The 15,759-nt window shown below is 54.3% G+C and overlaps 1 protein-coding gene across 3 annotated transcripts in view; it reads right to left on the bottom strand.

Moving 5' to 3' along the window:
- The window catches only part of PTK2B (protein tyrosine kinase 2 beta), a 139,127-nt gene that overhangs the window by 12,030 nt on the left and 111,338 nt on the right, over nucleotides 1-15,759 (bottom strand). For all 3 annotated transcript variants that reach the window (XM_032634857.1, XM_032634856.1, XM_032634858.1), the window contains 17 exons: nucleotides 14,744-14,806; nucleotides 14,485-14,539; nucleotides 13,907-14,047; nucleotides 13,404-13,478; nucleotides 12,698-12,799; nucleotides 11,609-11,726; nucleotides 11,023-11,062; nucleotides 10,547-10,593; nucleotides 9,594-9,644; nucleotides 8,940-9,037; nucleotides 8,120-8,204; nucleotides 7,792-7,892; nucleotides 7,433-7,548; nucleotides 5,682-5,782; nucleotides 5,413-5,502; nucleotides 4,081-4,285; nucleotides 523-631 (listed from right to left, as the gene is read on the bottom strand). In XM_032634857.1, the coding sequence (XP_032490748.1) occupies nucleotides 523-631; nucleotides 4,081-4,285; nucleotides 5,413-5,502; nucleotides 5,682-5,782; nucleotides 7,433-7,548; nucleotides 7,792-7,892; nucleotides 8,120-8,204; nucleotides 8,940-9,037; nucleotides 9,594-9,644; nucleotides 10,547-10,593; nucleotides 11,023-11,062; nucleotides 11,609-11,726; nucleotides 12,698-12,799; nucleotides 13,404-13,478; nucleotides 13,907-14,047; nucleotides 14,485-14,539; nucleotides 14,744-14,806 (1,597 nt within the window). The remainder of the gene's footprint in view (nucleotides 1-522; nucleotides 632-4,080; nucleotides 4,286-5,412; nucleotides 5,503-5,681; nucleotides 5,783-7,432; nucleotides 7,549-7,791; nucleotides 7,893-8,119; nucleotides 8,205-8,939; nucleotides 9,038-9,593; nucleotides 9,645-10,546; nucleotides 10,594-11,022; nucleotides 11,063-11,608; nucleotides 11,727-12,697; nucleotides 12,800-13,403; nucleotides 13,479-13,906; nucleotides 14,048-14,484; nucleotides 14,540-14,743; nucleotides 14,807-15,759) is intronic.

The following is a 15,759-nucleotide window of genomic DNA, read 5'->3' as shown; positions in this document are numbered from 1 at the left end:
GCGGGAATCCGCCAGCACCTTGGTCTTGGACTTCCCAGCCTCCACACTGTCTGTTTTTTAAGCCGCCCAGTCCGTGGTGTTTTGTATGGCACCCCAAGCTGACTACTACAGTCATGGTCCCTCGCAACCCACCCACCTAATAGCGGGGCAGCGGGGCACTGGCTCCTGTGCCCAGAGATGCCACAGACATGGGAGGCTGCACCTCAGGGGCCCAAGGATGCTCCCCATCATGTACCCTCAAGGGTAAAAACACGAAAAGGAAAAGTGCTCCAGTCTCTCAAGGGAAACATTTCCGGGGTGATCCCCTGCTGCAGCCATCCCACAAGGTGCCTGCTCTCTTGCTGTCTCAGATTCCACCTGCCGATGTGCTGATGGATGGTTGGGTCGAAGGGCTGAGAGGACCATAGGGTGCGATCCTACCTATGCTGTGAGGGGAGTTATGCAGCGAGGCCTGGGAGGGGCCGCACAGGGGCCCAGCTCTGCTGTGATTCATGGGGCCAGTGAGGCCAGGGCTTGGCTCACCTTGGGTGGGGGTTCGTGGAAGGCCGTGGGCTCCAAGATTTTGGGAGGTCGGTAGCGAGCGTTCCTCTCCTGCTCTATGGCGACGTCCTTCTCCATCTGATAAATGTCACTGCCGGGGAGTCAGGTCAGATAAGGAGAGAGAAACAGGGTCAAAAATGCTACTGGGGGCTCCTCTCTGTGTTCCACCACAGTCCGGACCCCATTCCCAAGTCCTCTGCAGAATGCACTGGGGAGACCCCTCGGAGACAGGCTGCAATATGGATGCTGCAGCCCCCCTCACCGAGGCTGGGAGGATCACGGAATGGGTCCAGGGTGGGGAAAGGTCCTCGGAGAACGAGTCCTAGCCCAACCGGACAGTGCGAGTGTGTCTCCTGCCCATGTCCCCATGCCTCTTGCCCTCCTGTCCCTCCTACTGGCACTGATCACCTGTATAGATTTCTGATGTCCCAGACAACCTCACGACAGAGGCCCGTGCTCTACGTCTCCTATTTTTCATTAAACCTCCCACCCATGCATTCCTGATGTGTGCTAATGGGAAAGGGTGGTGGATTCCCTCCCAGATTAGCTAAGTGCATGCTTCTTGCCTTTTTAACCCAATCCGGTGGTTCCCAACCTGGGAATCACAGACCTCAGAGGACTCGAATAATTACAGGGGGTCCGTGAATCCACATGTTCACACGTGTACCAAGCACCGTCTGCAGACAAGTATTATGTGCTATTGAAATAAATGTCTAAGCCCAGGATGGAGCCGCTACTGCCCAGGGGGTCACGTCAGCAAGCCAAAATGCAGATAACTTTCGTGTCCCTCTAAATGCTCTGCTTGACCAGAAACAAAGTACCACCCAGTTGGCCAACCCAAATGCCAAACCAGCTCTGCGCTTTATACGTACTTCCTGTTCTCTATTCATCCTCTATTTTTCTCTTCCTTGTTCCTTATTCTTTATCTTATTTTTTTTTTTTTTTTTTTTTTTTTTTTATAAATTTATTTATTCATTTATTTATTTTTGGCTGTGTTGGGTCTTCATTTCTGTGCAAGGGCTTTCTCTAGTTGTGGCAAGCGGGGGCCACTCTTCATCGCGGTGCGCGGGCCTCTCACTGTCGCGGCCTCTCTTGCTGCGGAGCACCGGCTCCAGACGCGCAGAGCTCAGTATTTGTAGCTCACGGGCCCAGCCGCTCCGTGGCACGTGGGATCTTCCCAGACCAGGGCTCGAACCCGTGTCCCCTGCACCGGCAGGCAGACTCTCAACCACTGCGCCACCAGGGAAGCCCTATTCTTTATCTTATAAGTGTCCTGACTTCCACCCCATTTTGCACCCTGGCCCTTGGGCACGGAGACTGCCACTTCATGGAGTGTTAAATAAAGTTTGTCTGTGTCACTTAAATTGTCTCCTTTAATAATTTTTAACAGTACTACTGAATATATAATGTTTGGTATTGTGTTTTCAGATGTATATGCATTACATTGTGTGAAATAAAAACTTCATTATATGGCTTACTGCATTCTGTCAATCAGTGGATTCTAAAAGTGTACGTTACATGGAAGAGTTCTCAAAATTCAACATTGAGAGGGTTCTTCCTACCCCCAAAGATTGGAAGCCCTCATGAAATCCTTTCTTAGCTCCAGTGGAGGACCACCAGGCTGGGGCCTGAGGGAGGTATCCTGGGGTCATCAGGGTCATCTGAGAGGCTCCCCATGTGTCTCAAGCCTCCAGAATGAATGAAGACCCCGTGACCCCAGAGCTTCTGACACCCTCAAGTTACGTCTTTCAAACACTTTTCTGCCGGAACCCTTTGGCTTCTCAAATCTCCCTTATAAGGGACCAACAGATGAGTCTAGAATTAATCAGGAGCGTCAAAGAAGAGAGAGTCAGGAACAGAGAGGCCTTCTAAGCTGGAGGTCTTGCAGACTGTGTTGGAGCCCTGCCTGCAAACAAATGCAGCATATCTCCCATTGCCTGGACCTGGGGTTCCCAGCCTCCCCCTGGGGCTCCTCCCCACAAGGCAGTTTCTGGGGGCTATTTTCTTTCTCCGAAAAAAAGGTCCACATGTTGACAACAGTGTTTAAAGTTGCAGTATTTAACATTAATTAAACACTAGGTTCCCTAACGTAGGAGCCAGCAAACTAGGCCCACAAGGCCAAATACGGTCCCCTACCTATTTTTGTGTAGCTTTAAACTAAGTATGGTTTTCACATGTTTGAATGATTCAAAAAAATTAAAAGAAAACTATTTTAGGACATGTCAAAATTACATGAAATTCCAATTTCAGTGTCCACAAGTAACGTGTCACTGAAACCCAGCTACACTCATTCATTTTATGTATCGTCTTCGGTTGCTTCCGAGCTATGGTAGAGTTGAGTAGTTTCAACAGAGACTGTATAGCTTGCAAAACCACAAATATTTATTGTCTGACCTTTTGTAGAAAAAGTTTGCTGACCCTTGTCCTAAAAAGGATGACAAAAGAAGTCAGACCCCCCAAGGGGGCACTGGTGGCAGGCGGGCCACCAAGGAAACAGGATTACCCTCTAAAAGGCTCTCCAACAGCAACCTTCACCAAGGACCTCCCAGCACCCGGGGGTAATGGCTCTTGGGCACCTGAGAAGGATCAGACCCTCAGGCCACCAGTGCTTCATTCAGAAGGGACAGGGGATGCCTTGTCACTGTCTTCACAGCCAAAAATCACTCCTTTCCCTGCTGTCTGGGGGGAACAATCAGAGGCAGAGGAAAGGCACAGGGGTGCTGCCAGGGAAGCAGGTCCCGTGCCCAGGCTGGTTGCCTGTAAGATGCACCCCAAACCTCAGCAAAGAGCACAGGCACTGCAGTGAAAGTCCGATGCAGCCTTTGAATTCAAACCTAAAATATATCTTCTGGGCACATACTAGGAGCAACGCCCTGTGCTCGCGGTTAAGAGATGCAGAGGGGCTTCCCTGGTGGCGCAGTGGTTGAGAGTCCGCCTGCCGATGCAGGGGACACGGGTTCGTGCCCTGGTCCGGGAAGATCCCACATGCTGCAGAGCGGCTGGGCCCGTGAGCCATGGCCACTGAGCCTGCGCGTCCGGAGCCTGCGTGTCCGGAGCCTGTGCTCCGCAACGGGAGAGGCCACAACAGTGAGAGGCCCGCGTACCGCAAAAAAAAAAAACAGAAACAAACAAAAAAAAAAGAGATGCAGAGATGGTGCGGCTGACCCCACTCTGCGTCTCTGAGTTCATATATCTGACAGTGAACTCGGCTTCAGCCTCCTGCCTTTGACACAGCACTGAGCCTCTGTAAGGCCTCCTCCACTGGGAGGATGGGCTAACTCCACTTGGACACATGGCGCTGTGCTGGCCAGGGGGTGGGATGAGGTGGGGGCGGTCCCAGGGCAAGTCCCAGCCCCACCTGCCATGCCTTGGGCACTGAGTCACCAGCTGAGCCTGAATTCCCTCCTCCCTCGGAGGGGACCAGGACGCCGGCTGCATCTTGTTTAAGGAAGGATGTTGTAAACCTGTAAGCGCTATTGAAGAGGAGGCCTCCTTTTCAGAGGCCCTGGGCCTGCAGCCCCCTCCGGCCTCCTTGCTCACCTGAGGCTGCACACAAGCTCAGTGAAGCGGGGCCGCTCACTGGGGTCGTAGTCCCAGCAGCGGGTCATGAGGGTGTAGAGAACAGGTGGGCAGAGGTCAGGCTTGGGCAGCCGGTCCCCCTTCTCGAGCACCCCGATGACATCCTTGTTCTCCAGCCAGAAGAAGGGCTGCTTTCCAAAGCTCAGGATTTCCCACATGCATACGGCTGAGGGCGGGAGGAGACGTCTCAGGGCCCCTGCTGAGGGGACTCTTACCGAGAGAGGCAGCCCACCCTCCCCAGGAACAACCGGGCAGTCCGCACTCAGCGCCTGCCAGGGACTGCCCTGCCTTCCTTCGTTCCCCCTATAGCATCCCTGGAATCTTGATCACTATGGCGGTCCACCAAGGGACCAATCACCTGCATCCATAAGCGAACTAATCTCCCCACCCCCCGGCCCCTTCCACACGGAGCTGTTAGGGTCTGTGGGATGTGGAGGGGACCATCAAAGGCACATCATTGGGACCACTGGTGCCTTCTCTTAGGAATGGGTGGAACCTCCAACAGAAAGCTGGTATATATGTCAGTTGGGACGTATATACACTACTATGTATAAAATAGATAACTAATGAGAACCTACTGTATAGCACAGGGAACGCTACTCAGGGCTCTGTGGTGATCTAAATGGGAAGGGAAACTAAAAAAGAGGGGATAGATGTAGATGTATAACTGATTCACTTTGCTGTACAGCAGAAACGGACACAACACTGTAAAGCAGTTAGACTCCAGTAGAAATTAATTAAAAGAAAGAAAGAAAGAAAGAAAGCTGGTGTTCAAAGCCTAGCACCAATGCTTGCTGCCTATGTGATCACGGGCAATCCCCTGACTTGCCTGAGCCTCAGTTTCCTCATCTGGAAAATGGGAAGAATAATAATGAGATTTTACTGGGCTGGCTCTGGGGATCTGAGAGGGAGAATCTACACAGCTGTGTGCTCTGTAAGCGGCTGTCCATCTGTCACCTGGTTTTGCTTTCACCTCACCCTGCACCTCGTTCTCGGAGAAAACCTCAGCTTTGCCTTTGAGGATCCCCTCCAGGGTGGCCCACCTTAGTCCCGGGGCTGGTTGGTGGAGCACATGCTCATCTCAAGAGCCTTTTCTGGGAAGATGAACCCAGGCTGGCCCTTAGCCCATGTCACCCCCGACCCACCACTGGCCTGCCCACTTCTGGGACTCCTCAGTGGCTGTAGCAGAACAGAACCTGGGGGTCCAGACCCCTGCTTCCTGTGCCCCCTCTTAACCTGGCCACAGAGGTGAGAATCGAACACTTTTCCACGCCCTCCAGGAAGTCCACTCACCAAACATCCAGACGTCACTGGCTGTCGTGAAGCGGCGGAAGTTAATGGACTCGGGGGACATCCATTTGATAGGGAGACGCGTCACAGAAGCTTTGGGTGGACAGAGGGTTTACAGTAATTATTAGAGAAGGAGATCCAGATTTATGCAGAAATGCAGCCTAGTCTCCAGAGACTGTTGGCCGGGGCTTGCCTAACAGTCACATTTTGAGGGAATTTTGGCTTCAGCGACCCCTCGAGGGGACAAAGCCATAACACCACCTGCTCCTCACCTTTGTAATACTCCTCATCCTCAATGTACCGGGAAAGGCCAAAGTCCCCCAGCTTCACACACTCAGGGGAGGCCACCAGGATGTTCCGGACAGCGATGTCCCTGGAGGGAAGAGGCAAAGACACAGGTGAGTCAGCTGAGAATGCTTCAGGGGGACAGACAGACAGACAGATGGACAGAGAAGCAAAAGAGAAGAGAGCTTCAGGGCCCTGGCCTCCGGAGCAGAATCGGGCAGCTTCTGTCGGTCGGTCCTTCCTGGACCCACGAGCCGTCTGGCTGGAGCCCAGCTCAGGTGGGAGCCTCGGCTGGCCCACCGTCCCTGCCACACACATGCCTGTCGTCTCCCTCCATCTCGTTGCTGAGTCCTGTCCCCATCACCCCTTCTCCCGCGTCTCCACCTCCAAGCCTGTCTCGGTTCCCCAGACTTGCTCCAGTCACCGCCCTGCAGCCTGTATTGTCCCCTCTGCCAGGGATGCCATCACCCTGCTGACGCTTCAGGGAAGAAGCCCAACCGCTCTCCTGGTCACAATTAACAACCTCTTCTCGTTCTGTGATTCCAGCAGCCGCTCACATCTCACTTCCAGGGAGCCCTGGGCTAGCCAGGACCCTCCAAAGACTACACACACCTGAGCCATGACACAGAGACCCTCAGAACCCCGGTACAGAGGAGGAGACTGGGGCAGAGAGCTGGTGGAACGTGCCCAGCAGCTGGCCGGTTGGGAAAGGCATCAGCCCAGAGCCGAGCTCTCACCACCCCCAGGAGCCCTCGCTGACTCAGTTACCTCATGCTCCCAGCATCACTTCTAGCCCCAAACTGGCTTGTCTCTTGCTTCTCCCAGGCAGGCTCCACTCCCTACCGTTTTTCTTTATTATTGAAAAGATGACTTCAAAGCACGACAACTTCACACAAAGCTGCAAATCTGGTATCCTACCACCTTTGCCCCATGACTATTCACCCTAGAAGATGCTAGAATGTGAGCTTCACAAGGAAAGGAATTCTTGTCTGTTTTGATTATTACTTCATCCCGGAGCCTAGGACAGTGGCTGGAGGCCCACGGGAGGAGTTCAATAATATTAGTTGCATGAGTGAGTGAATGAATGTTCATATCCCCCGACATAGCTTTGTGTAGTGTCATCCATACGGCCACATATCTGAGGTCGATGGGGTTGGATTGAAGAATTCACCCGCTCACCCCAGGGCTCTGAGAGCACCCCGTCTGTCTCCTCCAGGGGATCATGTTCCCAATGGTGGGGACCTCCTTTCAGGGAATGGGGACAAAGCCAGGTGGAGAAGGGGCCAGCTCCACAGCCAGATGGAGGATTGGTCTTGGCAGCCTGGAGGTGCCGGGGACCAGGGCAGTGCCAGCCACTTGGGATGGCAGGACCCAGACCCCAAGATCATACCAGCGCTGCCAGGACCCAGTCTCTCCTGCCTGGCAGGTGCCACCAAATGGAACTGCTGGAGGACAGCAAGCGAGGAGCAAGCAGGGAAGTGACTTCCTGGACCCCCAGGGAGGCGGCCTAGACAGCACTGAGTTACAGGCGGACACCTTGGACTTCAGATCTCCTCTTAATGGCAATCCTGGGAGGAACATATTGCTGTCCTACTCTTCAGAGGAGGAGATGGGCTCAGAGAAGGTGATCACACTGTCACACAGGCAGGACCAAAGCCAGGCCTTCACCCCTGTTCTGTGCGGCTACAAAGCCCTGCTTGACCCCAACCTCTCCAGGCTCCCCCACCCCCAGCCCCACCTGTGGACACAGTTGATGCTCTCCAGGTAGGCCATGGCCTTGCAGATCTGCAGCGAGTACAGGACAAGAGTGAGCACCTTCAGGCAGCTCTTGTTTCGCTCCAGGTAGTGGCCCAGCTGCAGGAAGGGGAAGATGCCCTGAGGACCCTGCCCGGGCCAGGGCATGGAGCTGGGGGGAGGGGGAGGGCACACCCAGGTGGCAGGACTATCTGGCAACTTCCTCTGCAAATGGCCTCTGGGCTCTTTCAGCTGGGAGTTAAGGGCCCCCTGGCTCTGAGCGCATCCCCCGCCCCCCGAGGCCCTGCTCCACTGCAGCCCAGCTGTCATCGCAAGGGTCCTCCTCGGGCCCCTCCAGCTCACCTCCCCGTAGGGGTACAGTTCCATGATGATCCAGGTGGGCTCCTCTTCAATTATGCCGATCAGCTTCACGATGTGCGGGTGATCCAGGTTCCTCATGATCACTGAAAGTGGCGGCGAGAGAGACGGGCCCGAGCCCTTCTAAGGTCCAAGGTGAGAATCGGGCTTGGCTGGTCTAACCTGGAGACAGCGGCGCAACCCTCCTCCCCTGTGGGCGCCAGTGCTGTCCGTGGCCTCCCGGCCCTCGCTCCGGGCCCTCCCTGTCTCTGGGTCTGCACAGTCTCGGGCCTCTTCCAGCTCCTGGTCTGGGGGCCTCCTCGGGGACGCCTACCTGCCTCACTCACGAACTTCTCCTTGCTGTCCAGAGTGCAGTCTTTCTTGCAGGTCTTTACAGCCACGTTGATTTTCTCCCCTTTCTGCAACGAGAGTGTGTCCAGGGCCCCTCAGTCCCGCCCAGCACTTCCCTCCCCGGCGTTCCCACGGTCTTCCCACAGGGAAACAGGTGATGTCTGGGTCTCCACAAAGCCTGCTCTTCCTCTGTCTCTTCCCCTCCTCCCCTCCCCACCCCCTTCTTCCTGATCAGGACTGGAAGAACTTTCGAGATCAGATCCCTTGAGCCCTGGGCTGTCCAGATGAAGACATGGAGCCTGAGGGGCCACGTGATCTGCCCAAAGTCAGTGGGCTTGTTTGGGGCACGTGCAAGGTCATTGTCAGACATGGCGTCCTGGTCTCTTTCTCTTTATCATTGGTTTTGACATTTTTGCTGCCCCTTTCCTCTGCTCTGGCTTTTCCCCCAGGCCTGGTAGAAGCACAACCACAAAGGCAAACCTTGTCCCGCCCCCTCGGCGGCCTCAGATCCCACCCTTCCTTTTCTCACAACCGCATTACATGGCGCCTCCCCGTCGAGCTCTCCCACCAAGAGTCAGTCACCCCCCGGCAGGTGCTGCCTCTCTTTGGATCCCTGCTATGCTGCCTTTCTGGAAATGACTCTTGTTTTCATCACTCCCTGTGTATTTCATAAATACTGCAAAGACCAAGTTGGGGAAGATCCACACACCACGGCAGCCACCTCCAACTCTAGAGTATTCAAGCTCCTTTCTCATTCTACAGAAAAGCAGAGGAGGAGTGTCAGGGAAGAGGCTGGAACTCACGTGACTCGTGTAGACACCTTCATAGACCTCCCCAAAAAAGCCTTCACCAAGAATACGATTCAGGACCACATCTTCCCGGGCAATGCCATACTGTGGGCCTGCACAGGTGGAGAAAGCAAGACAGTCCTGGAGTGCAGAAACCAGCTGGCACCCCTGGGAATCTGAGTATCTGCATCCCCGGGAATCTGCACACCTGCATCCTTGGGCATCTGAGCACCTGCAGGCTCTAACACCAGGCTCCACACCCTCTTGCCCAGGCGTTACCAGACCTGCCCCTCCCCCCACCCCGCCAACCCCTCAGCCAGGATCCAGGGGCTGGGCTGGGAAAGGGGATCTAGAAGGTTTCATTGTCTCTGACAGGGGAAGAGTTGTTCCCTCTGAAGGCTGGGTCCCATATCCACAGGCTTAGGTTCCTTCCGCCCCCCTCCCCAGGGCACACAAAAGTTCGATGGTGTGGGGATATAAACAATGATTTCCGCTTTCAAAATCAAAGATGCCTCACTCAGCTTTGTACTTGTCTGAGGCACACGTGGGAGAGGACAAAGGAAGGAAAGAAAGTCCCCCTTTGGTGTCACATGTTTCCCCAAATGTCACTTCCCAGCGCCCTGGCTGTGGTTGACGTGCAGGGGTGGGGTGGGGCAGTCAGGGATCTACCTCCTGGTCTTCGCAGGGTCTCGTCGGGAATCTCTGCATAGATGTCTGATTCTGGAATGACAGAAGGAGGACACCCCATGGGCAAGATGCTTCAGGGGGTACCACCAGGAACCAGGTGTGGGGCTCCCCCCGTACAGGCCAGTGGAACCAAGCTGACATCACCGGGAGGGGTGTGGGGAGGAGCCAAACAAGAACTGGGCTGCTGTCCAGCATTTCAGTGTGGCCATAGGGCTCAGGGACCTCGGCCTAAGTCTTTGCTCACTGCTGCTCACGGCTGTTATTTGGGGCAAGTTGGTTTGTCTCCTTTAATCTGTTTCCTTTTCTGTGAAATGAATGTTTCTGGGGAATGCAAAGATTAAATAAAATAATACCTATTATGTATTTAATGCTGTCATGAACTGAATGTTGTGTCCCCACCTCCAAATGCTAATGTTGAAGCTCTGATCCCGTGTGATGGTATTTGGAGCTGGGGCCTTTGGGGGGTGATTAGGTTTAGATGAGGTCATGAGGGTGGAGACCCCATGATGGCATTAGTGTCCTTAGAAGAAGAGGAAGAGAGACCAGATCTCTCCATCTCTCCACCATGTGAGGACACACAGAAGGTGGCTGTCTGCAAGCCAGGAAGAGAGCCCTCACCAGGACCCAGCCATGCTGGCACCTTGACCTTAGACTTCCAGCCTCCAGAGCTGTGAGAAACCAGTACCTGTTGTTTAAGCCCCTGGGCCTGTGGTTTTTGTTATGGAGACTGAGCTGACCAAGACAAACACGGTGCCCCATACTAGCTGCCCAACATAGGTTAACTGTTATGATTAATGACATTTTAAGCCGTCATTGAGCAGTCATGGGGGAAGTTCATTTTTCTACAACTTTGAGGGAATACTTGATGATGTCACAAGAGCAGGCAGAAGAAAGGCTCTGGGCGCAGGCAGAGGACAGCAGATGGGCAGGCTTACCTATGCTGCAGCTTTCTGAGAGGTGGGGTCGCCGAGTCTCCAGGTTTCTATAGGGGGAGATGGGAGGGCAGAAGCCAAGTGAGCTCAGAGCCTGGCAATGCTCCCCCAGGGTAGCCTCAGCCCCCTCTCTCCCACCCACCCTGCCTGGAGAAGCAGCCTGTCCTTATGGCAGTAACCTGGGAGCATGGCCCAGGCAGCCAGGGGGCAGGAGGGAGGGAACAGCAACAATACCACCCCCTCCCCCCACTAAAGATGATGCCAGGTGGCATTAGGGCACAGGGATATCCCTGCATGAATTTTCTGGGAGAAATTTACTGGTGAAAAATCACCACTTGTGAAATGCTGGGATTCCAGCATTTTCTCCTGGGGTCCAGAAACCAGAAACCATGGCGGGGAGGCTCCCTGTTTGTTCTGCTTTTCCTGGGAAGACACAGGCTGAGTGCGGGGCTAGTTCCCCACCTTCCGGGTGTACTCACAGTGTGGGGATCTGGGGCAGGCTGTTCCGCTTCTCACCATCTGGGGAGAGGGGAGGAGAAGGGGGAGCTGGAGTCAGAGCCACAGGGTCCTGGGTGCACTGCTCCTAGGGGCCAACACAAGGGACATCCCTCCCGCCTTTCTGTGGCCCCTGAAAGTCGGAGTGGAAGCTGGGTAGGCGTCTGGCCTGAATTGGAATCTTTTTAGTAGAAGAAACTCTCAGGCTTCCTCTGCCACTGTCAATCGTTCCAGCCTGACCTCTGCTTTCTGACTCCATCCCCAAAGAGGAGGGACCAGCCATGTTCCGGCAATAGCTTTGATTTTCCCGGGGCTACAAATCCTCTCCTCTAGAAGCCAGCCCCCATGCCGCCCTTGGCCAGCGGGGCCAAGGCTGTAGCCAAGGACCCAGGATGGGACCACGGGGCGCAACCAACAGGGCTGGGTGAGCCCCAACCCCACACCTCCAAAGCCTCTTCATTCACATATCAGTCAATGGTTTAGCTTCTCCCGCTCTGCCTCTGGGGGGGCTTGGCTCAGCTGTGCCGCCATCTGCCCGTTGGTCCAATTTACCTCCAAGTGGAAACACACCTGTCTTGGGTCGAATGATGAGAGAGCCTTTGTGCTCCCCCTGCAGCCGGCAGTAACCGTCTACGAGGTCAGCCATGTTCTCGGCCTCTGCCAGAGAGGAGGTTTTGATGGACAAGGACTGCAGGGAAGAGACCAGCCAAGGATGAGACCCCAGACCCTTGGCTAGAGTCTACCCCAAGGGACTGGAGAAGAAACTGCAGGACTCTGTTGCCCACTCCCCGGCCTGGACGCCATCAGCCCTTCTCCTGGGGCTCAGCTTGCATTTCCCACCGCCACCAGAGGGCGCTCTCATCACCTCTCCCAACTGACCACCCTACACTCTAGGAAGGCCGCTCCAGGTTGGCTTATTCTGGTTCTTCAGGGCACAGCACATGCCTTGTACCTAGGAGGTGCTCAGTATGCAAGAGCAGAAACTGAGAGAAGGGAAGAGGGAGGGAGTGGGGCAGGGGACAGACGGATGAAAGGAGAGGTAGACAAACTGTTCACAGCCTGAGGGCTCTCTGATTCTCCCACCCACAAAAAGCCCTGGGGCCCCAAGGTCTTGATTCTGAGTCGTTGTCCCTTGTTCAAAGTTAGACCTCTGACCCACACCTTGATTTCTGATCACTTTACCCCCGCTCCCCGCCCCCCCCCAATCTCCTACAGCTTCTTTCTTGACATTTATTTTTATTTTTATTTTTTTTTGCGGTACGCGGGCCTCTCACTGTTGTGGTCTCTCTCCCGTTGCGGAGCACAGGCTCCGGACGCGCAGGCTCAGCGGCCATGGCTCACGGACCCAGCCGCTCCGCGGCATGTGGGATCTTCCCGGACCGGGGCACGATCCCGTGTCCCCTGCATCGGCAGGCGGACTCTCAACCACTGCGCCACCAGGGAAGCCCCCTTTCTTGACATTTTTAACAATAACGTTGCTTCCTGAGATAGTTTCTTTAATTTATCATCATCCTGCTACCTTGTCTAAGAACCAGGTGCCATTTTCTTAACAAGATCTCAGCAGTCAGGGAAGCCCCGGCCAGGCTGGCCTGAGCAGGGGCTCCCAGCCTGAGGCCGTTCCCAATGTCTCCAAGCTTCTGGGTGCCCAGAGATGCTCACCTGCGGGGCGCCTTCAATGCCTATCTGCAGTACCGCCTGGCCCTCCTCCAGCGGGAGGCACCTGATGGACTTGATGTGCTTGAACTGGGCCAGGCAGGTGGGCTGTGGGAAAGGAGGGGGTCCTTCAGACCATCCCATTCCTGGGATCAGGCCATGCAGATGGGTCAGTATGGTGTGGGGATGGGGCCTAAGAAAGAACTGAGAACCGGAGTCTCTCACGGGGATGAAGAGGGAATCAACGATGATTAAGGAGGATCATCTAGCCCAAGCCCCTTGCAGAAGAAAACAATTAGCCTGGAGAGAGCCAGGGCTTGCCCAAGGTCGTACACCAAGGGGGTGGTAGAGCCAGGGCTGGACCCAGGCCTTCTGACTCCCCGGGGCATGGTTACCCCATTTTGCCATTGAAAGAGCAACTCTTTCATCTGAGCCAGAAGAACAACAGTAGTGTCCTTCCCTCTTCCCCTCCCCCCCAAACCACCCCTGACCCCCTCCTCTGAGCAGGGGACAGTCACAGGGATGTAAAGAACCATCTGCCCCATGCTGTTATCCCAAACAGCATCTCCACAGCTACTGATAACCAAGGGCCTCTCTGCTCTCAGCAGTGGGGGAGGAAGAACCGATGGGGCAGGCCAGGGTACAAGGCAGCAGAAAGGGGAAGACGGCTCTGCCTGGGACTGGGTGGGGCCTGCCCCCCACCTGTCTCTACCTTTGCATCTTGACTTGTCAGCTGGCGGATGCCTTTAGGGCCGATGACCAGGTCCACAGTAATGTTCCATCCTTGCTGGAATCAAAGGAGAGATGGGCTGTTGCCCCAGCTCTGCCCGCCCATATTTCAGAAATCTGAAAACAGCTCACTAAGCTAGACACGAGCCATTGTCTCCCGGGTCCTCCAGCTCCTTCCATCCTAACCGCACCCCGCCATACAGATTACCCCCCTCCCAGCACCCTGCCAGCACTGCCCACCTCCCAGAGTTGGAGCCAAGATTTCAGTTCCCTTCGTCAGGCAAGTGGCTTAGCGTTAGTTGCATTTTCGGATACATTAGGGGGGCCCTGATGCTACGGAACTTACAAGCAAGCAAAGCCTCTTCTCGGCACGCCCCGCGCCCCCCCTCCCCCTTCCCCCCCCAACACCGAGTTGCCTTCATGGCCCCCTTGCCTGAGAGGCCTGGAATTCAGGTCAGGGAGAGAATAAAGAGAGCGTGGCATTACAATGAGTTCACAGCGAAAGGTCTCCTGGTCGATGTTGGCAAAGCCTGCGAGGGTGTTGAAGAACTTCATGACGCACTCCTCCTCCCGGAGCGAGGCATACTGCTGGAACGTCTGCTGGATCATCTTTCGGAATTGCTTGGGCTGGGGGAGAGGGGCAGGGGTGAGCGGGGCCTGATTCCTTCCCTTACGATCTCACCGCAAGCCTGCCTGCTGCTGTAGGATGGTCCCCAGGCCTCTGCCACGAGGGCAGTGGTGATGTCTTACCCAAAGTGCACATCTGTTGTCTCAAGAGAGCTCACCATGGCCCTGGGAGGGAGGCAGGGGAGATGACATCCCCGGTGCTCAGGCCACGAAGCTAATTGGCCTCTGATGTGGAACTAGAGCCGTGTTTCCTGATTCCCAGCCACAGAAAGGGCCCGCTGGATGGAGCGGTCCTGTGTCCAGATGGCCCAAGGCAGTGCAGACCCCTGGCTTCCCTGACTACCCCCAGCCCCATCCCTTTAGCTCTAGTCCTAGGGTGTACACAAAGGAGACACGCAGGGAGTCTTTCTGAGCTCCTCACCCACTGGTTTCCTCACCTTTAAGTTCTCCTGCATCTGCTTTGGGAAAAACAGGTCCAGCCCCACTTCTTTCCTGAAAGAAGGGGGAGAAAAGCACCATTTGACTCCCCTTCATCCCCAACCCAGGACTTCTGGCCAATCAGGGAAAGGCGGGAGGACCAGGGAGACAGGTCCTTCCTGGTTGTGGTCTGGGGATAAGGGGGCGTATGGGGTGGCAGAAAGAGCAGGGCAGCAGGAAAGGAAGGGAGGAGAGGCTGGGGCCGGTCCCACGACTTACTCCAGGAGCTCGAAGTTGGACTTTTTGTCCAGTGCGTTGTGGGGCATGTCCTTGAAGAACCGCCTGGAGAGAGAGAAGCCATGGAGAGGCTGATGGCTGGGGAATGGGGCCATCGGAGCCGGGTCACCCAATGCCCACACGTTGGCCTAGAAGCCCCCTCCCCTGTTCCGTTGGGAACCACTGGGAGGGAAAAGTTAGGAGAGTCGAAAAATTCGATATTTAGAAAACCATGAAGAAAAGGAAAACCCACAAGTTTCCTTCCTAGAAAAGACTCCAGCTGTGCTCTGGGGGGCCCAGCTCTGGGACAACACAGTTGTCGGGCAGAGGAGGAAGATGGTGCTTCTACCAGTGGCCTCTAAAAATAAATGACCCAAGGCTGCCAACACTTGACTTAGCAGCTAAGGAACACCTACCTCCACCTTTAGGCTTTGGGTTCCCTTTGTGATTTCCTTTTCCCTCATTTGCTATCTCTGTATATGTGTGTATGTAAATAATTGTTAAATGTATTAATAGTACACAGAAAAGCTTTAGAACTTATGGAACAGAATATGAAAATAAAAATAATCCATAATCCTACCACCAGGGGTGACATCTATTAATTTGTTTTACATATTCTTTAAGTCCCATTTTCTCTTAAAATGTATGTCTTGATGAAGATTTTTTTAATGTATTATGTATTTATAACAATTAAGTGGAGATCAAATAGCCAATGTCCCCATTTGTGTTATCCTCCCTTCCCTGCTTGGATCACTGTGTCTAGTAATTTCTTCAACTGTTGCAGACATTGTCCCACTCTTGATTGTACATTAGAGTAGCTCAGTGTTACGGGTATCCTTGTGCACATCTGGGAATAGTTTTAAGTTACAGATACCATAAGCAGAGAGGGGCAAGCAACTTATGATTCAAAAGCAATAAATTTACATAATTCACAGTGTTTAGAAAAGAGTACGGTTAGATCCTCACCTCGTACTTTATTCTAAATATTTATTCTAAACGGATTAAAGGGGAAAATGTTA

This window comes from Phocoena sinus, chromosome 6, assembly GCF_008692025.1.
Source record: "Phocoena sinus isolate mPhoSin1 chromosome 6, mPhoSin1.pri, whole genome shotgun sequence".
Taxonomy (NCBI): domain Eukaryota; kingdom Metazoa; phylum Chordata; class Mammalia; order Artiodactyla; family Phocoenidae; genus Phocoena; species Phocoena sinus.
This window is presented reverse-complemented; position numbering and strand designations above follow the sequence as displayed.